The following is a 25,653-nucleotide window of genomic DNA, read 5'->3' as shown; positions in this document are numbered from 1 at the left end:
CCTCGTACGGCAGTGGAGTCCGGAGTGGGTGAGCAACCCGGGTCTAGCGCACGCCGAGAACTTGGACCGACGGAATGGGTGGGTGGTCGTTTTGCATCTCGAGTTCTCGACTCATCCCCCAAGCCGGGGGAGCGGTCAGCGGTCGTCGGGGGTGCGGCTGACGGGCGGGCGGGCTTGCAAGTTGCAATCAAGCATTTTTCATGCCCACATGGACATGGGAGAGCCGCGGAGAAACAGTCGCGGGAAGCTTGGGAACAAAACGCGGAATCGGCTTCGGCTTGAGACCGCACCTCGTTCTCCTACCAAGTCTGATGGTGTCGGTCTTGGTTGCCAAAAGTACCTGATAGTGGAAGGTCGCCTTTTCCACCTTTGACCGGCTAATTACTGCTGGCTGGGTAGATCCCATCTCTGCTCAGAGATTTCACAGGATTAACCTCTGTCATGGTCATATACCTCAACTCTGCTTCGACCTTGACTCACAAGCCGCTCATCTAGGTCCCGGCCGACATAACGACGTTGAAAGAAATCGTTGTGCATGGGTGTAAGACGGGAATGCGAGTCTCTACGCCCTTGGTGTCCTTCAAGAGCCAAGGCCGGCGCAGTTGCTCGTGGCTTGAAGTGTGGTGTTCTGGGTGGATGGCTGCAGAAGGCGGGTCAATTATTAATACCGGTTACACAGGACCATGTTGAGAAGGACGACATTGGCTGAACAGCCTGGGTAGAAGCACCCCCGTAGGGTTGGCTATAGTGTTTAGCTTCAGCGTTTTCTGGTGTGAACGGCCTTACCGTCAGACGGACATGTTCAACACCCCCATTGACTAGTAGCGGAACATACCATGAGATGGGTAGGCTGCGGAGTAACCTACTGCAGGCAAAGTTGCCAAATAGAAGAGCGAGCCAATGCTGTGATCTTCAGCTTATCGGCTGAGAGCGACGAGTCCATTGCATCCTTTGCAACCACCTCAGCCTTCTGAAATGTAGAAACAGCATGATGGTTCTAGAAAGCACCCTGCAAATTGCCTTGCCATGCTGTATCCGTATGCGTCCTAGTACGAAAGTTCCCAAGGATCTGTTCTGTTCGTACTTACGATATCAACACCCTCCTCTTGTGTCGATTGGCGACGATGAATGAGTCTGCGCAACTTGAGTCTAAAGCGATATTATCCCTTGGGAGCATCTGATGTTAAGGATCTTTTTATCTTGACTTAAATCCCACAATGACATGAGAAGCCGCCGGCCAACTGACGGCGCCCTATCTCAGCTACTACTGCTTACACTCCGCATCCCCTCCGCCAGAACGCGAACCAGCCTTTCCCATACGCAGACGCACAAGGAAGACGCCGGCGCAAGCGCAGACTCGTACGCAGTAGAGATGTGGGGGGTGATCCCTCCCCCCCGTCCGAAGGGTGTGCATAGTAAACTTGTCAAAAGACATGCGACTTGCGCCCTTCTGATGACACGACCCATTGTAATCCCGGTCTGGCGAGCCAACCATTGGTGACTCCGACTTGGACGCTTCCTCGAACGCCAGAATCCATCTGGCTTGATCCGATCTACTGAGCGAGGAGGATAGTCCTTTTGAATAAAAGATTTCGTCGCCTGGAACTCGTCTGTCCCGACTTGTACCCTTTTCTTTCTTATACCTTTTTTTCAATTTGCCTCCGTGGGACTTTTGGATTTGTCACAGACTCCAAAGAGCCCGGGCCTATTCACCATCTCGACCGTTCTTGGTTGTCAACTTGTCGTTCAAGAAGATTACACGGAGCGGGGCTCACCGACGCCCTTCCGGTCTCTTTGACGACTGACAAGCACCATCGACATCGACGCGACACATTGGAGCACCACTACGCCCTATCGATCTGCAATTCCATCTGCAGGAGATCTCTCCCATGCCATTCACGCCCTTCAGGAAGTTTTCCAAATCAGCCCGCGCCCTTCATTAAGGGCCAGTCAGTACAATGACAACCATCCCCGAGGACACGGGCATGGACGAATTCGTCAACTGGGAGGCTGCCGCTACCGAGGTGGGCAACATCTTCAACATGCCCACTCAGGACGTGCCACCCACCGACCCCAATCTGGACCTGGTTTTGGAGAATGCCGACGATGACGATTTCGGATTCGTCGCCCTTGAGCACTTCTCTGGGGATCTTGCACCACCAGGAGCTGGTCTGACTGATGGCAACCCCCTCGAACTGATTGACACGCAACTGTCCAGCGCCCAGGAGGACTGGTGGTTCGCTCCCGAAACGCCATGCAACAACTGCATCCTTGGTGGCTATTCGTGCAAACAGATCAAGGAGGGAAAGTTCAAGTCATACTGTACTTCCTGTGTTGCTCTTCGCAGCGAGTGCAGCTTGGCCGAGCACTTGCCTGGCGGCCTGGCCGACCTCGACACATCTGATGCCATCCCTTCCCAAAACCCCTGGCCCATCATGGGTGACCATCCGCGCGCCGTTCAGGAAGATGACCACATGAACCTGCTATCATCTCTGAACGCTTGGCCGGCGATGGGTGATCATCCTCGTGGCACTCTTGAGGACAACGTTATCGCTGCTGGTCTGCCCGAGACATCGACACCAGATCTACTTAGAGGTATGACCGCCTCAGCCGAGCAGCCTGCCGTGGAGATTGCCCAAGCCAAAACAGCTACTCCGGCCAAAGTTGGCGCTCGTTTCTCTCGCGAGTCTGTCCGTATCTTGAAAAACTGGCTTTCCACCCACACACGTCACCCCTATCCGAGCGACGAAGAGAAAGAGATGCTTCAGCGCCAGACTGGCCTCAACAAAACTCAGATCACCAACTGGCTTGCCAATGCCCGTCGTAGGGGTAAAACGCAAGCTCCTCGCTCTACTTCTCCCCACCCGCGTAGCTACAGCGGTGCCATCGACATTCCTCAGAGACGAGGAACTCCGGCGCCGGACGGCAGAGTGCGCAACATGAATCCCTTGGAGCGTTGGGTTGACTCACCGCCCGAAAACGAACCCGCTACTGTCTCTGCCATTGCTTTGGCCGTTGCGTCTAGTTCTAGAACATCATCATCAGGTATGACTCTTCCCATCTGACTGAACAACATGCATCATGAAGCTAACCTCCTTCCAGGTCTTACGAGCCCGTATAGCTTCAACTTCACCGACGACGGATCGGGCAAATCTCTCTGCAATGCTTCCTCCGCCAGCTCTCTCGGAACGTCCCATGGAACGTCCCACTCCAGCGGCGGCTCATTCGCATCTGCCTACTCCCATGCCTCTCGCGGCTCATTCGGGTCCTTTGGGTCTTTCAACCGCGGCCGTAGGCGCCGCAGGAGGCGAGTCGGCACCAAGGTCGAAGAGAAGACTGCTCTCGCCGCTCCTCCCAAAACCTTCCAGTGTACATTCTGTACCGAAAGTTTCAGGACCAAGCACGACTGGCAACGGCACGAGAAGTCTCTCCATCTTTCCCTCGAGAGGTGGGTGTGTGCCCCTGATGGGCCTGTAGCAGTCAACCCGGCGACGAATCAGCTCGCCTGCGTGTTCTGTGGGGAGGCCAATCCCGACAACGCCCATGTTGAGAGTCACAATCATTCGGCATGCCAGGAGCGGCTGCTCCAAGAGAGATGCTTCTACCGAAAGGATCATCTGAATCAGCACTTGCGCCTCGTCCACGACTGCAAGTTTGTCGATTGGTCCATGAAGGCCTGGAAGGTCGCTACGCCAGAGATTCGGTCACGATGCGGTTTCTGCGGCGTGGTCTTGGACAGCTGGGGTTCGCGAGTGGAACACATTGCCAACCATTACCGTAGTGACGGAAATACCATGGCGGACTGGAAGGGTGACTGGGGTTTTGAAGCACCGGTGCTCGAGATGGTCGAGAACTCGATCCCGCCATGTATGCACCGACCCCTAAGCTATCCCGTAGACAAGCTCCCAAAGTCTAACTTGTGGTAATACAGATCTCATTGACAATGAGCGCAACTCGCCCTATCCGTACAAAGCCAGTGGCGCCCCAGCCGAGACCCCTCGCAACGCGTACGAGCTGATCAAAATCGAGCTGGCATACTTTATGCAAAACCACTACGATAAGCACCAGACCCTACCGGACGACCGACAGATGCAGCTGGAAGCCTGTCGTATCATTTTCGCCTCTGAAATACTGTCGATCCGAGAAATCTCGTCCGAATTCTCCTGGCTGCGTGATCTGATCATGTCAGACGAGGAAGTCAAACTATCAGCCAAATACGGTCCTATTCGTCAAGCGGCTGAGAACAGGCTGTCTTCCTTGAAACTAGCCTCCAAAGATACCATTTTCCAGACTTGTCCTTTGGAAAATCAGCTTCACGAGTTCGTTAGAGCGAAGAGGCTACTGGGCCTCACCGCCATGGATGATGAGCTTCAGCAAACGGCAGCAGAGATTGTTGGACGTGTTGAGGAAGTCTCGATCAGTCCTTCGGATCACATTGCCAGTTGGCTCGTAAGATGTATCTTCTCCTCGACCAACTGGCTCGCCAATTTCCGGCAACGAGCCCATCTTCCCCGAACCGAGGACATTGTGGTGGTCAACGAGCGATCGACGGATACCACCAAAATCGACTCGACTATCCACAACTACAGCAGGCTGGAACACTCCTTGGCGGACTTCATGGACAAGCAGAGGGCTTTGGGGATCGAACCGGATGACGCAGCCCTGCAGCGCGAGGCCAGGATGGTCATTTACGAATTCGACGACGGCTGGAACCAGACCGCAGCCGACAACTTGGAGTGGCTCGCGGCCTTCAGACAACGCCACCAGCCCGTCTCTGCGTCGGGGTCGAGTATGACCACCTCGCCAGAGTCTCAGGGCCAACAATCGCTGCAGCATTCTGGCTCCGGTATTTCGCCTGTCAACTTCCAAGCAAACCTGCCTTCCTTCTTAACGGCCGACACGGCTGCGGCCTATCTGCCACCCGATCAGGCTGCACTGCCTCGTGGCGTCAAGACGGGTCCGTTCTTCTTGAACGACGCAAATTGCTACCGCCGTTTGGCGCGTACGTTGAAGAAATACACGGTGGCGGCCATGTCGGCTGATAACCCCCACCAACATACGCCGTCCGATGCCGAGCTACAACTCCAAGCACGCCTCATTCTATACGATGAGTAAGTTTCAATCCGGAGACCACAAGATACAAAGTACCGTGTAGCTAACCAAAGCCCCAACAGTGACGACCCATGGAACCAAACCGCAGCCGATAACGCAGAATGGCTGCGCCGCTTCAAGAGAGATGCGGGTATCATCGCGGAGCCCGGCCCCGGCCTCCCGCCCGGCGACGCTTGGTCTCTCGAGCAAGGCGGCACGGGCTTCGCGCCGCCCTATGCCTTCCCCAAGGGCGACATGGCCCCCTTTAGCGAGAAGACGACCGAGGTGCCGATCCGCAATGTCAAGTTCTTTCAGACGGATTCCACCATAACCAACAAGTACCTCGAGACCTTCAAGACGCGGTACCCGAAGCCCGCCACCATCTTTTGCGCGCGCGAGCTCGAGGACGGGCTGATCAAGTTTGTCGAGTCGGAGATTAGTCTGACGGGGTCGTTCCCCGACGACGAGGCGATCCGGGTCAAGGCGAGGATGATTCTCAACTCGGCCGAGACGGCCGCGGACGACCCTGTGTTGTTGGGCAAGTTCAAGGGGTGGATGATGACGAGGGGCCAGATTCCGGGCCGGCAGCAGCAGCAGGCGCCCGTGCTTGTCCGTCCGCAGCCGAGGCCGCTGCCCACGCCGGCGTCGACGGCGACGGCGACTTCTGCCCCGACGGTGTCGCCCGCTCCCGCTGTTGCATCCTCGGGCACCCCCGGACTGACGCTGTCGGACGCGGAGATGAATGATATCTTGCAGGATATGAACTTTGACCTGAGTGCGGCTGACTTGGAGGGTCTTGACGTGGCCATGGGGATGGATTTCGGAACCGGCGCGGGGCCTGCGTGATAATAGACCTAGAGGTGGCGGGCGCAACTTCTCTGCTACGTTCTCTACACATGACTCTACGACGCACTATCCTATAATTGAAAAAAATCAGAGGCAGACGGCCCGACGTTCAACTGGGTCGATGAAAGAAAAGTAAACGGAACGGGATCACAGGAACGGGATGACGGGCGTTTGGTTACGGTTGTTGGTTTTTGAGCTTGTATACCCAATAAAATCTCATCTTACATCATGAAACTAGATCTTCCCATGTGGCTTTGGGTCTCTGCTCTCATCTATAGCCAGCTACAAAGTACTCATTCTCTCAGGTTGTTTTCATGTCTACTGCCCCCATCTTTTTCGCAGCCCTCCCTCCGGACGAAGGCAATGAGAGGAAAGGCGCTGGTAACTCGATGTTCATGTACAGCGTATCAGGTCCATGATATTCGAGAAGGAGTAGGCATAGAGTGTACGATATATCTTTTCTCTCCTTAGCACAGAAGTGGCTTGGTGTAGGTTGGTAGATCATGGACGGCACTAAGAGCACACTGTGTCTCAGACTGTACTCGTCTCAGCCAACGAGGCGAATTTGTTAAGAGACAGGCCACACTTGAACCGAAATGCTTATCCGTTATGCTCAAACAGTTAACATAACGCATGTTATGACACTGTACAGCATCCCTCATCACTCAACGACATGCTTACACCTCATCATCCGCTCCTGAAGTTCAATCATTACTTTCTCTCCACGAATCACCTCACTGCAACTCGCCAAGTCAATTCAAATCACAATCCTCAGGGGTACTGCGCAGCATCACAAATTTACTCGTCACCGTCATAGGAAACCTCTTGGCAGTGGAGCAGCACACAATGAGCTCGGCTGTCCCCACGACTTACAGCAACCGCCCCAGAACGCGGCAACGACTCCCCAAGGCACCTCCCGCCCTGGACGTGCCAAATATCGAGGAAGACGCACCGGAGAGGAAGCGGGTGTTGAATGTTTTGGCCCAGCGCAGATACCGTACGTTGTCTGGCTTTTCACCGCCTCGCCGGAAACTCCCATCGTTTGGTCAGATGCACTCTACTGCATGGCGCAAAGTTGTCACATCTCGACTGCATCAAAAGGGACTCACAAGATTACTTACTCTGAAAGGATAGGCGAACGCAAGAAACAAGACCGCCTCGCCAGAGAGAAGAGGCGCGCCGATGGCCCAGAGCATCGGGTGTCTGAGACATGCGTCGACCACGGCGGCTCTCCTCCTCCGGCAGCGGCTGCTGCTGCTCCACCCGTTCCTGATGCCGTCGACCCGATTGAGCAGACTGCAGACCGCCGCCTTCCATTGAACGCTGACCCGGATGGCGGCGCTACTGTGGTATTCAATCTGGACGCATCTACGGCGTGGCCAGCCGATCTCTCAGACGACAGCTCGATATCGGAGCTGCTGTACGGTACGAACCTACCAATGTTCGACCACGGCTCAGACAGCGGCGAGACTACGATGACGGTCCTGCCCAGTCCGCCTTCGACCATCGACCCAGCGTCCCTCATGGACAGCAGCGCGTCCCTCTCGCCGTCAGAGTTCTCCGACAGCTACCTCCTGCCCCTGAGCGACCTAAAGCTCCTCACCGGACTGCTGCGAGTGGCCACGCGACTGGGCTCCGAATCCGTCATGTGGGATCCGGCGGCGACGTCGCCGTTCAATGTGGGCGCGGGCACACCGGTCGAGCAGCTGCCCGCAACGTGGAAGCCGACGGCGGCGCAGGTGCTGGTGCCCCACCACCCTATCATGGATTTCTTGCCGTGGCCCGACGTCCGTGATCGGATCATCAACCTGTTCAGTCTGCCTGACGGGGCGAGACCGCCTGCGGCTCGGGGCCAGCTGGGCCTGGTCAACTTTGCGTACGACCTGGAGGATTCTAGCGAAGGGGCGCGTATATGGGGTGGGGACCCGTATGATGCGTCGAGCTGGGAGGTTGGTCAGGTACTGTTTGAGAGGTGGTGGTTCTTGTTTGATAGGAGTGTTATTGCTCAGAGCAATAGGTGGCGGTCATTAAGGGGTGCCAAGGCATTGGAGATGCGGCCGGGCAGTGTGGTTGACTTGACTGATGCCGTTTAAGCGTCTTGCAGGTCGTAGGCATATAGAGTACATTTAGACCGACTGAGAGGCGAAATCAAGAGTCCAATCAATACTATCGGCATAACCACTACTTGAGTATTGCCGAGGATTAGTCTGGACTCACCCGTGAGCTCTTGACGCCCCAGTCGGAGAAAGTGAAGCTCCGTTCACTTTGAGAAAAGTCCGTTGCCACAGTCAATGCCGGGTTCGAGCTGGGACTTGCTAGGCATCAGCATCAAGCTCGCATCTCTCTACGAACGAATGGATGGGCCAGAAGAAGCATGCGCAGCCGGACTGAGGTTAGATGCGCGACATGCAGCAGACGGGCGGCCGGGCTAGTGCATGTAGTCGCGGAAGGCGAGATGCTTGGCCGGAGCTTATTGGCTTCGCTTGGAAGCAAGATGCGGGAGCAAGTCAGTCGCTCCGAAATCTGAACGTCCCGCAGGGAGAGCAAAATGGTGTTGCTGAACTCTCAGTGGCCGATCTGAGAGAAGCGTTGCGCGTACTGTGTTGTCCTGTGCGTTACAAACTACTTCGGAGCTTTGCGCCGTTGTCACCGTCGGACTCGGTTGCAGTGATCCGGGGATATCGGTCGTTGGTGTGACGGGGGGTTTTTACTGCGATGGCTCGATGTAGTATCAAAAGCTTCCCGATGCACCAACTTTATCCAGTCGAGAGGCATGACACAGAATCCCATCCCTCGTTTTACGGGACTTCTGCCTCTGCCATGTGGGTGACTGACCGCGACAAACGATCGCCATTCCGAAAAAGGGTTCCCGGGATATACTGCCCAACAAGCCTTCGCGGCGACTTGATTTATAGTTTTGGGCGAAGGAACTTGGTGTTTTGATCTCCCCGTTTTTCCCGGTTTCCCGTTTCCTGTTTCCCGAGATTTGGGAAACCGTTTTGTTGCTTTAGAGAAACTTGAGCCAACGGGTTGCAGGCGTTTCAGCGAGAGATCCGCCAATCATACTAGTTGACAAACCCCATCTGTGTGCAATCACGTAATACGTGGTAGAAACTAAAACAAAAAATATCGAGTAGCAGAAGGGTGCGGTATCTGGAGAAATGGAGACCCTTCTTGGAGCTACGCAGTATGGAGGCTCTTGGAGGACGAACAGTCGGAGACTGGTGGGCTCTTGTGTGGAGCGCGCGAGGCGCCAGAGGCTGGAAGTGGCCGACCGCCGACGACGGACCCGAGGATGGGAAGGGAAAGCCCTGGTTGGAATAAACTTCCACGGTGCGAAAGCGGCTGGCTTGGTTGGTGTATAGTGGTGTGTAGAGGTATGCATGTGTGTTTCTGTGTGTGTGTCGGGGAAGCATGGGAGAGGGTTGTGACTTTGTGAGGGTGCAGTGTACCTGACGTAGGTCGTCCCGTCTGGCGGTGAAGGGATGAGGCGGGCGAGAAAGTATCCGGTCCTTTCGTCACCTCGGGCACATGCCATCAGGACACCTGTTACAGTCACTAATGTGAGTCCTTGCTGTAAGGGACTTTGGAATAGATAGTATTCACTCACACAACGACCTTATTTTGTGTAATGAGAGCACAGATGAATGAGACGGAAAGTTCAAGAAACACAAGTTTTTTTCGTACCTTACAGAGTGAGCACCTCTACGGAGACTTGACAGTTTTTCTGCCGCACCCCGCAGTTGCACAGGGCAGGGACGATCACCTCATCGATGGAGGGTCACTGAGGGTAGTAAGGTGGGGGGGACTCACTCGCTCAATGGAAGTCTCAGAGTCACTCTCACTCTCACTCTTACTCTCACTCTTACTCTCCAAGAGTCATGGAAGACTCGCGGTGCTCGGTGCGACATCCGTCCCTACCTTACCATCCATGGATGATGGATCTCTGAGAGGTCCAGTGAAATGTACCTTAGGTACCCACGTACCTCGCAATGGAGGGGCAGTCGCCAATCATTGGACCCTCTCATGCGTAGATTCCCTCCTTGTTCGGAGCTCTGATGCAGCAAAAGCGTGGGATCCAGCACTGGGAAGGGTAAGAGGGTCTGGAACTAGATGCCACCCGTATCTACGTACCTTTACCCTCCGTCACTTTCTCCTTCTTCTCCCCGGTCTGTTACTTTCCTGGACTTGAGCACTGAGGTAGCACATCTCGGCCGGTGCTGCAAAATTTCCAAACTTCTCCCCCCTTCATACCTCAAAAGTCCAATTCCCTTCAAGTGCCTTTTTTTTCTTTTCTTGGGACATTTGGGAAATTGTCTACTGCGCAGATCCGGGGATCGGTGTGTTAGGAGAGACGTACCATACGCTTTTAGCCAACGAGATTGTTTGGTGAGTTATTGACTTCTCGTTTCCCTTGCTTCAGAATGTCTAGACTTTTCTCCTGGCGTTCCTTAAACACGCGCCTTTTACCCCTCCACCATTCCATTCCTACCGCCCACCATTCCACTTCCACCCCGCTACTTCTAGCCTCTCCGCCACTTTGTCTCCCTTACCCAGGGCACTTCCACGCCACTTCTAAATAGCTTCATTTTTCCATACGGGACTCTCGCTCCCACAATCTGCTCTTTGTTTTTTGCTTCCTCTAGTCAATTGAGTCTGACAAGTTTGCTTCTAGCAACACCCGGCGATTCTAGCGAGCCCTTTGGCGGCCATACTTCCACCTGTGCTCTGCCTTTGAACCACTCAGAAAACTTCCACCTACACAACCGCCAATATGCACATCAAGGCTATGCTCGACGAGTCCCGGAGGACGGGCGAGCCCTCCTTCTCCTTCGAGTATTTCCCTCCTAAGACGGCTCAGGGTGTCCAGAACCTCTACGATCGTATGGAGCGCATGTACCACTTCGGTCCCAAGTTCATCGATATTACATGGGGTGCTGGCGGCCGCATCGCCGAGCTCACCTGCGAGATGGTCCTCCAGGCACAGTCCATCTACGGTCTCGAGACCTGCATGCACTTGACTTGTACCGACATGGGCCTGGAAAAGGTCAACGACGCTTTGCGCAAGGCCTACAAGGCTGGTTGCACCAATATCCTAGCCCTGCGTGGCGACCCCCCGAGAGAGCAGGAGAAGTGGGAGGCCACCGACGACGGCTTCCGCTACGCAAAGGACTTGGTCAAGCACATTCGTGCCACCTACCACGACCACTTCGACATTGGTGTCGCTGGCTACCCCGAGGGCTGCGACGACAACAAGGACGAGGAGCAGCTGCTGGACCACTTGAAGGAGAAGGTCGATATGGGCGCCACCTTCATTGTCACACAGATGTTCTACGACGGTGACAACTTTGTTCGCTGGGTCGGCAAGGTTCGCGAGCGTGGCATTACCGTCCCCATCATTCCCGGTATTATGCCAATTGCCACCTACTCCAGCTTCTTGCGCCGCGCAAAGCACATGAACTGCAAGGTGCCTGAGGAGTGGATGGCTGCTCTGGAGCCTATCAAGAACGACGACGTTGCTGTTAGAGAGGTCGGTAAGGGTCTGGTCGCCGAGATGTGCCGGAAGATTGTTGCTGCTGGCATTCACCACTTGCACTTCTACACCATGAACCTGGCCCAGGCCACCAGAATGGTTCTCGAGGAGCTGGAATGGATGCCCACGAGCGACCGCCCTGTGAAGCATGCCCTTCCCTGGAAGCAGTCCCTGGCCCACGGACGCAGAGAGGAGGATGTACGCCCCATCTTCTGGAAGGGTCGTAACAAGTCTTACGTTCTTCGTACCCAGGACTGGGACGAGTTCCCCAACGGACGCTGGGGTGATTCTCGGTCTCCCGCTTTCGGTGAGCTGGATGCCTACGGCATTGGCTTGACCGGTACGAACGAGCAGAACAGAAAGAAGTGGGGCGAGCCCAAGTCAGTGAAGGACATTGCCAACATCTTCGTCCGATACCTTGAGACGGAGCTCGACTCATTGCCTTGGAGTGAGGCACCTCTCACTAGCGAAGCCGATCCCATTCGCGAAGAGCTCATTGGACTGAACAAGCGTGGCCTCCTGACCATCAACTCGCAACCTGCTGTCGACGGCGTGAAGTCGACCCATCCAGTACACGGTTGGGGACCGGCAAACGGCTACGTTTACCAGAAGGCTTACCTCGAACTCCTCGTTCACCCCGATGTGTACCATGAGATCGTTGCCCGCGTCGAGAAGAACCCTGACATGACTTACTACGCCACCACAAAGAATGGCAACTTGAAGTACAACGCTTCAAATGACAGCCCCAACGCTGTTACATGGGGTGTCTTCCCGGGCAAGGAGATTGTCCAGCCCACAATTGTCGAGGGTATCAGCTTCATGGCCTGGAAGGACGAGGCTTTCCGCTTGGGCATCGACTGGGCACACTGCTTCGAGGCTGGGTCTCCCAGTAGAACCCTTGTTGAGCGTATCATGAACGAATGGTACCTCATCAACATTGGTGAGTCTTGCTCGCCAGTTTGATCATGCCGAGCACATATGCTAACATTACCCAGTGAACAATGACTTCCACCAGAAGACAGCTCTCTTCGACTTGCTCGAGGGCCTTGAGGTCAAGGAATACAGCGACATTTCGGCTGAGCCTCAGACAAACGGAGCCGTCAAGGAACAACAAACCAACGGCAGCGCTGCTACCGCCGCAGTTGCGGCAAACTAACGAACGATTCATTCTGACTTGTGTTTAACACACCCCCTTTACTACTATTTACTTAAGTATGCATCATGAGCGGCGTTTTCAACAGGGCAAAAGGGGGTCAACTTTGTTTTTTCAACAAAAAACTTTTTCAAGTGGCATGTTTCTATCCATGGCATTCAAGCGGTAAATGCATGAGGAGAAACCAAAAACCGAACACACAAATCACACCACACCACACAACAAAAGTCAAGGAGAAGAGGAAACGGACAGGAAGGGAAAGCAACGGAGCAAATGCATATATCTCAACGATACCCCCATACAAACGGACCATAAGTTTCTTTTCCCCAACGAGAAGAAAATGGTCCGGGAGAACTACACAAACAACCAGAGAGCAAGGAGTTTCAACACGGGTCTGTTTTTTATTTATACTTAGAGATGAATTCTCTTTTTGTCTGTCACAAGCGTGTTCGGAATTCTTTTTTCACGTTGGATAGCAGCAACACAAGCCGTGTATGCTATGGAATGAGGGAAATGACGACGAAACGCAGGAAGGGAGGAGGAAAAAGGATTGATCATGATTGCAGCATGAGGTGACTGCGGCGCGTCAAAAAAATAAGGGGGATAGATGAGTTGGTGAGGATGGATGGAGGGAACTTTGTGGACTAGTGTCGTCGTATAGTCTATCTTCAGAGCCAAATCAACTTGGGCTTGACTGTTTCCTCAAACTACACTTCTGGCGTCTTCCCAACCTGGTGATGTGCTCTTCTGCGATGAAACTACGTTGAACCTTGTTCACGACGGAGGCAGGGGTGACGGGGTAACGAGTCTTCATTCTGTGTTAACATGCTGCTCTATCTCTGTCCTCGCTGTCTTCGCTTTTATAGGGAGCGATATGAAGTCCTCGCTAGAAGAACGCCTGTATCTTTTCATGAGGGCGCCGTAAGCAGAGCGAGCTCCTAGAGAATAGTGTATCGGCGGCGCAGATTACCCATACGGGGTTGAGCGGCTCGACGTGGATGACCTGGATGACAATCCATCATGAGCCCCTCCGGATCACTTCCATCCCTTGTCCATGAAACCCATCTCATATCGCCACTCCCAATCTCAGGCGGCGATTCCATGATCAACTAACTAGCTGTGTGCCACACTCACCCTCCACATCCTGGCAATCACACCCAAACTCCTTTCTAAACGCCTCCCTATCCATATCCGTAAACTTCATAATAGCCACCTTGGCGACCGCGACCTTGGCGTACCGTCCACTCGCAGCCGTGGCGTGGAAGTACACCTGCCCGTGGATCATGATACCGCAGAGGACCTGCGTCTCGGTAATGACACCAGCGCCGGCCTCGACGGGCGGCACGACCTCGTTGGTCATGAGGCGCCAGCCGTCGCAGCCGAAATCGTTGCTAAGCATATGCGAGACGTTGGTGACGGGATGGTTGAGGGCGTAGTCGCTGTAGAGGGACATGTCGGTGAAGAAGGGCCGGACGTGGGCTTCGAAAAAGGCGCGGATCTGGCCGAAGTCGTAGTCCGAGTCCACGAAGACGGCGCCGATGTACGCTTCCATCATATCGGAGAGGTATTTGGGCGCGTCTTCTACGTGTTGCCAGTAGCTCACCGGGGCGGCGGTTGTGGCATTCCCTGTAGCTTTGGTCACAGGCGCTTCTTTTCCTTGTTCTCCGTCGGCGGGAGCTCCGTTTTGAACTGCTTCCATTAGAGCTTCTTCTCTGGCGCTCTCTTCGGCGAATCTGAGAGCGGCAACGAATTCTTGAGTCTGGCTCAGCAACGATGCCTGCGCCGTCAAAATGTGCTTGTGGAGGTCCAGCTTCACGCAGAGGCAGGCCAAGAAGCGATTGCTGACCATGGTACTCTTGTGGCGGGTCAGCCACTCCGGATCCGCGCTGGGAAACTTGTGGTAGAGGAAGTCTACGCAGACCATGTCGAGCAGAGCATCGCCGAGGAACTCGAGACGCTGGTAGTTGGGCAGAGAGCATACATTATGAGGGCACGACGGATGCTTAAAGGCACTTCGCAGCAGCGCAGGTGACTTGAAGTCGTATCCCATCTTGTTCTTGACCTGTCTGGCCACATCCTGGTACATTGCGGAGGCTGGCTCTGTCTGCCAAGAGGGAGGCTTGTACCCTGCGTAGTAGTCTGCCCATGAGGTCATGCGATGGTTCTTATCGTTCACCATGGCGCTGACTGCCTGGATGGCCATGTCGAAGTCGTTCGAATCGCTGAACGTGAGATACGCGGCGCCAATCAGGGCTTCGCAGACATCAGCGATGGATTTGTCCGCAAGAGCATGGTTGGCATCAACAGTGCCCTCCTTGCCTCGGATGAGACGGAGACCCTGAGGATACCAGCTGCGGCGGTTGAAGGATTTTGATCGCACGTATTCCTGTAAGTTCCGGTCGATAGCCTTGTTCAAGAGGTTCCGATTGCTGATCAACAGCATACGCTCGACATGATACTGAAACTCATTGTTGTCTGGATTGTTGGTAAAGAGGGCGATAGTGGTGGCCATTTTCAAGCAAGTATCGCCAATGAACTCCAGGCGCTCGTAATTGTTGCCCATCCCCCCTTGGAAGTTGATTTTCTCTGCGTCATGCTCGTCACTGTTGTCAGAGTCTTTGGTGACGGCTTCGAGGGCCAGGTCAGGCCGGATGTCGAGCTTGAGCAACTTGCACAAGTCGAGGGCAATCAAGACCTGGTCCATGCGATGAATGATGGCAGGAAATGTGAATGCCATGGCGACTGTCTCCATAGGTAACTAGGGATAGTTAGGTTATGAGTTCGGTTAAAGGGAGCTGAACTTACAGTCGAGACCCTCAAGGGCTCCAATATCACGTAGCAGACCTTGGACTCTCCATTTGTGGCCTCCACGAAGTCATCCAGCAAGTTGCGTCTCAGTGAGATCACTTCGACCTCGACCACAGGCTGCGTATCGCGCCATGTTCGCTTAAGACGACTTTTCATCCAGAGACTGACGCTGTACTCCTTGATGTTCTTCTCCACTGCTGAGTCGCGCCACGGCCTGTGGCCAGGGTCAGGAACGCCATCGGGCACGGGATCCATTGGCTTCAGGTCTTTGCGAACTCCCCTCAAGCGTAGCTTGCGAGATCCCGCGTAAGGATCGATTACGAGCTTGTCAGTAAAAAACTCATCTGAGGTGCTGTCGTCCCAGTCTAGATAGTCTTTGTCGTTGGTCGCTTGAAGGTGGTTCCAGTCAACTAGTGTAGCTGCGTCGGCATGTTGATAGTCGGCGGAATGACTCTGTGCGGTCGGAGCGAGGAAGTAAGGCATATCGAAGACCGCAGCTTCGTATTCCTTGCTGAAAACGTCCTTGAACACACGAAGGGTGAACTTCTTCAGAAGCTCTGAATTTGCTGGAGACATATTGATCGGCTTCGGCAGGGACACGACGAAAGTATTAGACTTCTGATCGTTTCCAAAAAACAGTGGTATAGGAGGAAGGTCGGGCAACTTCTCTCTGGTGAGGAGAAGCAGCGGCTTCGACTCTTTGCCAACTGCGTCTGGCGAACCAAGTGCCAGTACTGTGACGTACAGATGATCAAAAACACCAACTCGTGACCAGATTTCAGGCTTGGTACGCATCTTGTACTCTGCCCTTTTGTTGGAACTGATTGCTAGACGGGCGTTTCGCATCGCAGGTAGCTTCTTGGTGAAGATTGGCTGTAAGTTGAGATCGATGTACTTCTTCTTGACCAGCTCCTTGCACAGCTCGAATGCCGCAGAACAGCGGGCAGCCTGCTTCCTCTTGTGTGGCATTCCCGTCATGCTAAGAATCGGGGACTTTGCCGGTAACTGAACCTCGGCGATAAAGGATTGTCCCTGGTTGGTCACCACATACTCTGGCATCAAGACTTCATCGCTGGACTGGCGCAGTGATGATGCGAAGTTGGCCAACACCTCTAGGCTAGACATCCACGTCAGCTTGGCGCCGGTCTCCTTGATGGTGTAAGTCTGGTAGTGCAACTCTGCTTGCATCACGCTGGCATTGATGTCCATGCCCATGATCTTCTTGTCCTCCGGTAACGCACTGCAAAATCGGCGGAGAACGCTTTGATCATACGTGGCTTGCGCTACCGCTCGAGTATGTCTTCCATTACCTATCTCGACGAAGGAAAGGTATTCTGAATCTTGTTGTCTTGCGCGTCCCTTCGACTGAATGTACTGAATGACGGACTTATAAAGGTCAAATCGCATAACCACATTGCAGGCAGGAATATCTATTCCCTCTTCAGCAACTTGGGTAGAAAAGATGCAATTGACTTCACCCCGCCTGAACTTTGTGATGGTCAAAAGCTGTTCCTTGAAAGACATGTTGCCGAGACCTGCAGAGGCCTGACTGCCGACGAGTGCTGCCGGCTTGAGGTGTGGTAAGTCCATGCCGTCCTGCTTGAACAACTCGGCGAGCATCACTGCAGTGAGTCTCATTTCCACAAATACGATGCACCGATAATCAGTTGGCTGAGAAAATCGGACCTTCAGCTCGTCCCAAAGGCGGAGGACCTTGCTTGACACATCATCCAAAGACAGCGCGGGTGGCTTAAAGTTGTGACTTTGGATGATATCCCGAAGCTTTTGGACTGCCGCTGTATGCTTGCCATTACCGTCGAAACCTGAGTAGTTGATATCTGTTCTGTTCGCCAGTCGTGCAATCGTGTTGTCGGTAAGGTAGAGCTTCCAGAAGCGATCTGCTACCCACGGACCGAGTTCCGCCATGGCGGTGGTAGTCCATTGGAGCTCCTTGTCAAAGAGCTGGTTCCTGCGAACAAGTGCCCGTATCTTCTGCACGAGTTCCGATTCAAACGATCTCACTAGAGGCGTATAGTGGATTTCCCTCTCTGTAATCTTCCGCTGGTTGGAATTCAAAGCCAGCGATTCCTCGGAGACGGTTGCAATTTCGCTGTGTAGGAGGCACTCTAGTTGAGCAGTGGCAACCTTCATGTTCGTCTGGGCGTCAACCGGTGACGCAGTCATGCCGAGAATTTTGGGTCTCTTCTCCTTTTCGGGCTCTCTGATATAGAAATCCTTGATGATGCGCGAGTAGGGATGGTTTTTCTTCGTGTGATGTGCTTCGTCGAAGATGAGGAGGTTGATCTGGTGCATGCAAATGTAAGAGTGCATCAAACATTTCTGCAAAATGGCCGCAGTACAAACCACGACCATGTTCTCTTCAAACTGTTTAGCCCAGAACTCGCTTGACCACATCTCGTCAACCATGTCACCGCAGTACCGGGCGACAGAATGCTCCAGGTTGCACTCGAGAACCGCGTGCTGCTGAAAGACCAGCGACACCTTGTCAACCTGCATAAATACGTTAGTCTGAGGACAATTGCTGGCCATCAGTCTACTAGGGCTTACCAGAAAGAAAGCCGTACGTTTAGGCTTTCCGTGTGTGCGGTCCTCGACCTCCTTCTCAAGTATGTGACGAAGCAGAAGAGCGGCAATCAAGGTCTTGCCGGTGCCCGTGTCCAGGACTGCGATGATGTTTTTCTGTTTCGCTCTTTCGAAGAGCTCGATCTGGTACTCGCGAGGAGTCTGAATAATTCTTCGGTTCTCACTTTCCTTCACCAAGTATGCAACAGATCCATGCGTCGGTGCCTTGGTCTTTGAGGCTGCCTCAAGCACCTTGGCTTGATTCGATTCGATCCAAGACTGGAACTTGGCGTGGTCCTGACGCTTCTTCTCTGAGATCTTTCGCGGCCTCTCAGGGTTGACACTCCAGCGACGATAGTCATCTTCTTCATCCTCATCTGCCTGATCCTGCTCTTCGACGTCGTCTGTGTTGACAACGGAATCATGCCTGGAGGAAGTCGCGGTTGAACAGCTCGGAGAGGGTAGCTTGGTGGAAAACTCTATTGCCGGGCAGGTTCCTCCTAGTCCGGTCGTCGAAGGCGGGTTATGGCTTCTCTCCACAGGCGTCGAGGGCTTTGAGGGAAGGGGAGTCAAGTAGAGCTCCCCTAGGCCGTCGATGAGAGGCCAATCCCCGATTCTTTGACGTTTGGATGTGTCCATATCTGCGCGAATACTTTCTGAGAAGAGTTGTGTGCCTCAGTATCGTTGTTGACGAGGGAACACACTTGCAGATGATGGCGTTGGGTTATCGGGAGGCAGAGAGGTTTCGTGGAGAGTGGATGTAAGATGAATGGGAATAGAGCGCGACACCGGATCAACCCAGAGGGGGATGGCTCCTTCTGAAACAACTCCGTCTCTGTTCAAGGCAGCGGAAGTGCGCAAAAGTCAACGCCAATCATCAACTTTGACGCCAAATCGAAGGAGAAGCAGATCACTGTAGGAGGTAAGAAAAATAGTGTGAGCCTAAGAGTCTTGAGAGCTCATGGAGAAGGGCATGTAAAGAAATAGGCACCTCTCAGTGAGACAAGTTTTACCTTAGCCTATGTGTTGAGAGCTGGTGACGTCTGGCTTATTTGTGGTGTCTGATGAGGTGAAGGCCGGAGGGCCGAAGTGAAGTGGACGTAATGGAGGGAAAAGTGAGGGAAGGTGATGGTAGAAGGATATGGTATGAGAAGGGGAGAAAACTCTGGCCGTCTGCCTTCCCGTATTTCCACTCAAGAATGGAAGGTATGAGTGCCAGAGAAGTCGGGAAAGAACCCGCTCCAGATGCATCGGATGGCGCTGTTCCTAATGGTGATTTGACTCTCAACGAAGCACAGGTGTTCACAACGAAACTGAACCAGCTTAGAAGGAAGTTTGATGTCTTGGATGTTACGAGCAGTAACGGTATTAAAAATCGAAAGTTTTGAAATAGAAACTAGAAACAAGACTAGAAATAGGAAAATGGAAAACATCAAGAGAGTACCGGTCAGTCTAGGACACATCTTTACTCCGATTGCTGCCGGCATGGCGCGGCAAGCAGCATGAGGCAAGCAATCGAACTAAAACAGGTGAAGATTTCGCCCATATTTCCCATGAGCCAAGATTCAAACAATGCCCATGGAGCTGGGTGGTTGATTCTTTCAACAAGGCCCGAGCATTTTGAATTATTGCTTCTCCATGGAAAGGCGTCTAGGTGACGACTCAGGCGGGGGTGTGAACAGGAAGGCTGCTTTATCTGGTGAGCTGTCTCTCTTGAAGAGTTGTCGTTTATAAAGCTCACGGAATCTGAGGTTGATGTTTGTAAGCATTAGGTACCTCCAGCTTGCCCTTCGGTCGAGAGCTCTGCCGACATGGACCCCTGTTACTACCCCACCTTCCATCTCTCAGCTCCCCCGCCGCCGCCATGAGCGAGCACTGAGGTGGGATGTGGTGGGTGGTCCCCTAGATAAGATAAGGACCCTTGCCGAGAATGCAAGTCGCCACTCAACCTAACCTAAGGATTTGGAACGACGGAACCTAAAGTTTGGTGCCAATTCTCGATAGCCTCTTCTAAGCGCAAAGAGGCGAACCGTTGCAGTAGATTTCAAGCTAGCTATGAATCCCCTCACACGCCACAGCTTATGATACTTTGATCGTCGCTGCAGCTTGATTTTATCACACTTTGTGTTGGGCCACAAGTCTCTCCTCGACCTTTTCTTCTCGTATTCCCTGCGACTCGTCGCAATTTCCAATTCACATTCTCCCCCAACCTTCCACCCCTCCATCCATCCCCACTACTTACCTTACCAAGCAACAAACGACGCTCTGGACGGACACCTCCCGACAGCCAACAACCACAGTCCGAACAGCGATCATGGCAGACGAGGATCAACCCCAGACACTCAAATCCGTCTTCACGTCGGCCGAGAGAAAGCGCCTCACCCTCGAAAACTCCTACGAGGCCTCCTCCCCGACCTACCTCGATGACCTCCAAACCGCCATCGCAGAGTACGAGACATGCCTCGACCTAGTCTCTCGCGCCGCCCTCTTCTCCTCCAACGAGTCCCTTGAGGACCTCTCCACCTCCTCGCTCCCCTACCTCCTCATCACATACCACCTCGCCGAGCTGCACCAGAAGCTCCCCTCCCGCCGGCCCATCGAGCGCCGCGTCGCCCTCGAGCGCGCCCGCGAGTCCTACGAGACCTTTCTCGGCGCCCTCGACTCCTACGACCTCCTGACCGACACGAACAAGATGCTCTATGAGCGCTACACCGACGAGCCCCTCGCCTTCTCCACTCTCGGCACCAACGACCCCGCCAAGCGCCGCGACGCCAAAATCGCAAACTTCAAGTCGGAAAAGGCCCTCAAGGACCGCCTCGAGGCCCTGCGCCGGAACCCGCGCTACCAGAACGAGGACGGCGATGACGAGGTCGCCCGCGACCTGCACCTCGCGCACGTCGCATACTCGGCGCACATGGCGTTCCAGGGGCTCGAGGGCATCAACCGCGAGCTCGAGGTCCTGGCCCAGGCCACGGTGCCGCTGATGCCCTCGCCGACGTCCGTCGAGGAGGATGAGCGCCGCCGCACCGAAGACCGCGGCGCTGCGGGATACACCGAGCGTCTCGAGCCCCCGCGCCGGCTGCAGAGCATGTTTGGGCAAGGGGGCCCCATACTGTCTACGGAGGGCAAGCCGCTGCAGCCATTCACGCTCGTCGGGAACAGACAACAGATGACCAAAGATGTCTTTCGCCCCGGCCACAATCTGCCTACGATGAGCATCGACGAGTACCTTGACGAAGAGGCGCGTCGGGGCGGCATCATCGAGGGCGGCGGCGACGCGAGCTGGCACCGCCCGGAGCCTAACGAAGATGACTTTGACAAGGCGGACGAGGAGACGATGAAGGCGAGAGCGTGGGACGAGTTTGTCGAGGCGAATCCAAAGGGTTCAGGAAACACGCTAAACAGGGGCTGAGGCTCAAGAAGTGGGATCAGGGATGGGGATTCGGGCAATCGGGTGGGAGTAGTAATTTGGAAGAGTTTGATGCATAGACCAAAAAGAACGTAGGAGGATACCACCACGCACGACACGACGACGGCCTTGGGAGTTCACATTATGGTGAGAACGGCAAGAAGGCTTCATTGAATTCTTGTATTCAATACAGCATTATCAACATCTAACGCATTTGCCCAGACATCCGGTCTCATCTGTGCTGCCCTATAAGTGAGAGCCAGTGTCATCAACAGTAGACCCCTTTTTGTTCCCTGTGTAATCCAGTATGAATCTGCCACCCTGGCAATCTTAATGCAAATTGTTAGTACTCCGCCAAAACGCCTCAAACAAATTCCAAGTCCACATCGTTATTCATGAGTATTTGGTTGAACCCCGCATTTCTGATACAATGATCTAGACCATAACTAAATCGTCGTCGTCGTCAAGAAGGGAAGAAGAAGCGGTGCTCTTGGAAGACGACGCAGCAGAGGCCGGCTGATTCTCGCGAGAGGAGAATGCCGCGCGAGCACCGGAACCCTCAATGACGTACTGGGGAGTCTGTTCGCGAGAGCGGCTGTCCTCTGGACCAACCTCCGTCATCACCTCGTCGTCCTCGTCAGCGTCAGTATCGAAGTTGATGCTGGTGCCCGTGTCCGACTGGTCGTGACTCTCATCGAGTACCATTGTGCTCATGGCCTCAGCCACAGACTGTCCGTCTGCGGGGATGGCGAACTTGGCGTTGCCGTACTCCGAGCCCCCGTCCGTGAAGGACTCTGTGCGGATCGAGACGTCGTCGGCGATGACCCTGTTCGGGTTGAAGACGGTCGAGATGCCGTCTTGCACGTCCACGCTGCCAGGTCCGACGGTGCTACCGCTTCCCTCCAGACGAAGCTGTCTCAAGACGCTGCTCACCGAGCCTGAGGTGCTCGAAGCATCCGAGGGGATCGTGATACCAGTGTGATAGGCTGGTCCCGGACCGGCTGGACCATAATCGGCAGGAGGCAGGGAGTGTTCAAACACGCCTCCGGTACCGTCGTCGTTACCGCCGGCCCAGAGAGGCAAGAACTTCAACTCGTTGTGGTGCAGCTTCAGCAGCAAGTGCGGCGTCAAGTTCATCCTAATCTCGAAGTCGGCACGGACGCATTCCTGGTAGAACGGTTTGAGGAAGTCCTGGAGGGGTTTTTGGAATTCGCGGGTGTCGAACGCGTATCTGTAGGCCCCCATCATATCCAATTCGCGGGTGTCGAACGGGTTCTTCATGGAGAGGGGGCGAGGGAGGTTCAGAACGGCCATCCAGGCGCCGTCCCAGGCGAATTCGGGGTGCGCGACGAGGACCTCCTTCAAGTGGTCCCACAAGGTTGTGACCAACTTGTACACATTCATTTGGCCCGAGGCGCTTGAAGTGTATATTTCGGACAGAGACACCCATTTGTTTCCGACCGTCTCGTACATGAAAGTGCACAGAGCCTTCTGCACGTTGTTGAACTGGTTGTAGATGATTTCGAAGCGGTTAAAGTTCTGAATGTCGACGTAGCTGGCTCGGTGGTCGTCAATCTTTTGGAGATCATCGGCGTCAAGAGGCTTTCTAAGCAACTTGTAGACCACGTGGTTTTCCCATAGAGTCTTCAGCGTAAACGATACCGTCATCGCGGAGACCTTGGCTTTGACCATGACGGGGTCATCTGGGCAGCTCGAGAGCATGCTGATGAGGTTCTGCAACCGCGTCCACTCCGGAATTTGCAGATCGTCGAAGATGGTGTCGCTGACCAGCTGGTTGACGGGCCAGGAGACGCGCTCGACCATGGCTCTGGCCGCGTGCTGGATGAGGTTGTTCAAGTCGTCGCCGGGATCGTGACGCTTGCGTCCAAAAACGGTGTAGGTTGCGGCTTTGGGCGTTCCCTTCACATCGGCGGCTTCTTCCAGAGCAAGCTCATTCACCAGGATTCGGAACGCTGAGCGGGTGACAGCCTCCAGCTTCAGGGCGACACCGAGTTGAAGACTCTCTTCGGGCAACACTTCGATGAAGGAGGTATTGTTGGGAGACGTGATCCATTGAAGAACTAGATCGCGCTATTGATCATGTTAGAATCAAACAAAGTCGATTAGGGTGGCGAAGAAACTCACCACAACAGTGGTGCAGTCCAAAATCTTGGCAACTGCCACCAGGGTCCAAACTCGAGCGGCCGAATCGATGAAAACTCGCTTGTTTGCAATGATGCACATGAGGCGCAGAATGTTGACGCGATGGCGGATCGGGCAGTAGTCCGGGATGCGTCTATAGGGGGGAACTGCGGGAGCAGAAAAGTCTCCTCTAGACTTCTTCTCCAGAACCCTGGCGGCCAATCCCTTGTCCTCACTGTAAAGCCTCTCCTTATTCTTGCCGTTTTCTGGAATGACATCGCGCAGACTCTCTCTGATAGCCGAACTGATGGCGTACTCCATCTCCGGGTCCCGTTCCTTGTTCTCATCTCGGGACGCTTCGCTCGCTGAGATCTTGTCGATGATCGTGTTGAAGCTATCGACCTTTGCTTCTTTCCAACAAGAGCAGATATCGTCATGGCCACGCACGACGTAGTCGTCAACATCGTGCTTGTCGAAAGCTGTCCACCAGTTCATGATGCCCGGTGTCAGCGAGGCTTCAGTCATCTGAAAGACGAGATCATCGCCCTCGGAAGGAGGGGTAAGGTCCAAGACGTATTTGATGCCCGGAGGAAGATTCTTGGCAATCTTGCGCCGACGCTGGACACGGAATTGGTAGGTAGGATTCAGCATCTCCGCGAACTTGGATGATCCAGTGGCCAGGAGCTTCTCAGAGGGCATCCGAAATCGGACCGAGTTCCATGCGTAGATGAAGCAATCAACGCTGTCTGCTGGGTTCGCAGGAGCAGGGAAGTCCACGAAGATCAAGGTATCGCCTTCGTTGAGTTCATTCTGAATGTCGTGGAGAAGGAACTGGGAGTATCGGCGAGCCTGACTGTGCGGCATGTTGTTCTCAGTGGCGCGTGGTCCCTGTTGCGATCGTACAAAGTTACTGAAGGTATCGAGTGTCTGCGACGGGACATCAACGACTGCAAAGGCATCCGGGATATCAGTTGTCTCTTCGGGAGATGTTCCTTCACGGAATGTTGCTATAGGAAATAGCTCTGTAGCCAAGCGCTCAAGCAAAGGCTCCTCAGCAGCTTGCTCTCGGAGCGGAGGCCCAACGTACGTGACACCGCGATCGGGCTCATCTTGAGCACCGCCCCGGCTTTCTTCTTGATCTCCGTCCTGAGGGGCCTCCCACCAGTCCATGACTACAGGTGACCAATCGTTGTCTGCAGCCGCTGGTGGCGCCTTGTTCTCGTCCGAGGCCATTGCTGCGAAGAGATCAGGACATAGGCAACGGGAACTTAGTTAATGTTGAGATGAGGAGGATCTGGTCCTCTGAGCTCTCACACCGATGATGACTGACACCAAAGCAGCCGGGAGATTGACGACGTCGAAGTTAGAGTAGCAACCAAAGGTATGAGTAGCTTCTCTGGCAATCGAAACTGGCTGGGCGAAAAAGCGTGGTGAAAAGAGTTGAAGAATCGCAAGGCAACAAGTCCGCCAGTTCGCAGTCTGGATATTCAAAGATGAAGATTGGCGGGGGTGCGTAGCCTTGTCCAGGCAGCAAGGTCCCAGGGAGTCAGATGCCACTCAGCACGGTTCCAAACACCGCCGGCTGCCTCAGCCACGAGGCTATCCTACCAAGAGCGTCGAAGAGGAGATGACTGGAGAGAAGCCGCTCGCGAGAATCACCTGATGAATTGCGATGCTGTATGATGGTGGTTTTTGGGCAACGAGAATGCGATGTAATCAGAAGGAAAAGAATGAAGCTGTGACAGTGAAGGTTGACAGGAAGATGAGAAGCATGGATGGAGGGGTAAGAAAGGTACCTTCACTGTGCCCCGGTGACATGAGACCGTGTCTAGGAGTTATGCAGAAAACCAACGTGGGTTTCTACCAAACTAGGTACAAGTGTTCGGACATTGGGTACGGTGAGTAGACTGCGGGAACGAGAAAGATGACTGGATGACCAGGTATTAGGTAGGCAACTCGTGACTTGAGTGACTCTACTGCGGGTGCAGACATGACTGGTATGTTGAGGTGCTTTGATCTGGCTCGGCTTACACCTTGTGAGGGGCAGGGATACAGCTGTGGCATTACTTCCAGTACTTAAGGTACATA

The 25,653-nt window shown here is 54.1% G+C and overlaps 7 protein-coding genes across 7 annotated transcripts; 5 read left to right on the top strand and 2 right to left on the bottom strand.

The window, feature by feature from the left end:
- Nucleotides 1–1,222: 1,222 nt before the first annotated feature.
- On the top strand, nt 1,223–1,501 carry CPAR01_04944 (uncharacterized protein; the record flags this gene model as incomplete). The annotated part of the gene is made up of 1 exon (XM_060489224.1): nt 1,223–1,501. The coding sequence occupies one exon, from the start codon at nt 1,223–1,225 to the stop codon at nt 1,499–1,501; it is 279 nt and encodes a 92-aa protein (XP_060353430.1).
- A 457-nt stretch (nt 1,502–1,958) lies between these two features.
- CPAR01_04943 (uncharacterized protein) lies at nt 1,959–5,937 on the top strand (the record flags this gene model as incomplete). Its single annotated transcript, XM_060489223.1, has 4 exons — nt 1,959–3,045; nt 3,103–3,867; nt 3,932–5,111; nt 5,175–5,937. The coding sequence occupies 4 exons, from the start codon at nt 1,959–1,961 to the stop codon at nt 5,935–5,937; spliced, it is 3,795 nt and encodes a 1,264-aa protein (XP_060353429.1).
- Nucleotides 5,938–6,783: 846 nt separating this feature from the next.
- Nucleotides 6,784–8,030, top strand: CPAR01_04942 (uncharacterized protein; the record flags this gene model as incomplete). The annotated part of the gene is made up of 2 exons (XM_060489222.1): nt 6,784–6,934; nt 7,072–8,030. 2 exons carry the CDS (start codon nt 6,784–6,786, stop codon nt 8,028–8,030), a joined length of 1,110 nt encoding a protein of 369 aa, XP_060353428.1.
- Nucleotides 8,031–10,711: 2,681 nt separating this feature from the next.
- Nucleotides 10,712–12,626, top strand: CPAR01_04941 (methylenetetrahydrofolate reductase; the record flags this gene model as incomplete). The annotated part of the gene is made up of 2 exons (XM_060489221.1): nt 10,712–12,410; nt 12,466–12,626. The coding sequence occupies 2 exons, from the start codon at nt 10,712–10,714 to the stop codon at nt 12,624–12,626; spliced, it is 1,860 nt and encodes a 619-aa protein (XP_060353427.1).
- Nucleotides 12,627–13,728: 1,102 nt separating this feature from the next.
- On the bottom strand, nt 13,729–18,653 carry CPAR01_04940 (RNase3 domain-containing protein; the record flags this gene model as incomplete). Its single annotated transcript, XM_060489220.1, has 3 exons — nt 13,729–15,381; nt 15,429–17,942; nt 18,000–18,653. The coding sequence occupies 3 exons, from the start codon at nt 18,651–18,653 to the stop codon at nt 13,729–13,731; spliced, it is 4,821 nt and encodes a 1,606-aa protein (XP_060353426.1).
- Nucleotides 18,654–20,328: 1,675 nt separating this feature from the next.
- Nucleotides 20,329–21,426, top strand: CPAR01_04939 (TAP42-like family protein; the record flags this gene model as incomplete). Its single annotated transcript, XM_060489219.1, has 1 exon — nt 20,329–21,426. The coding sequence occupies one exon, from the start codon at nt 20,329–20,331 to the stop codon at nt 21,424–21,426; it is 1,098 nt and encodes a 365-aa protein (XP_060353425.1).
- Nucleotides 21,427–21,858: 432 nt separating this feature from the next.
- On the bottom strand, nt 21,859–24,798 carry CPAR01_04938 (uncharacterized protein; the record flags this gene model as incomplete). The annotated part of the gene is made up of 2 exons (XM_060489218.1): nt 21,859–23,514; nt 23,569–24,798. 2 exons carry the CDS (start codon nt 24,796–24,798, stop codon nt 21,859–21,861), a joined length of 2,886 nt encoding a protein of 961 aa, XP_060353424.1.
- Nucleotides 24,799–25,653: the final 855 nt, after the last annotated feature.

The sequence above is a fragment of the Colletotrichum paranaense genome (assembly GCF_030867605.1).
Source record: "Colletotrichum paranaense strain IMI 384185 chromosome Unknown Scaffold_3.1, whole genome shotgun sequence".
In the NCBI taxonomy this organism is placed as follows: Eukaryota; Fungi; Ascomycota; class Sordariomycetes; order Glomerellales; family Glomerellaceae; genus Colletotrichum; species Colletotrichum paranaense.
This window is presented reverse-complemented; position numbering and strand designations above follow the sequence as displayed.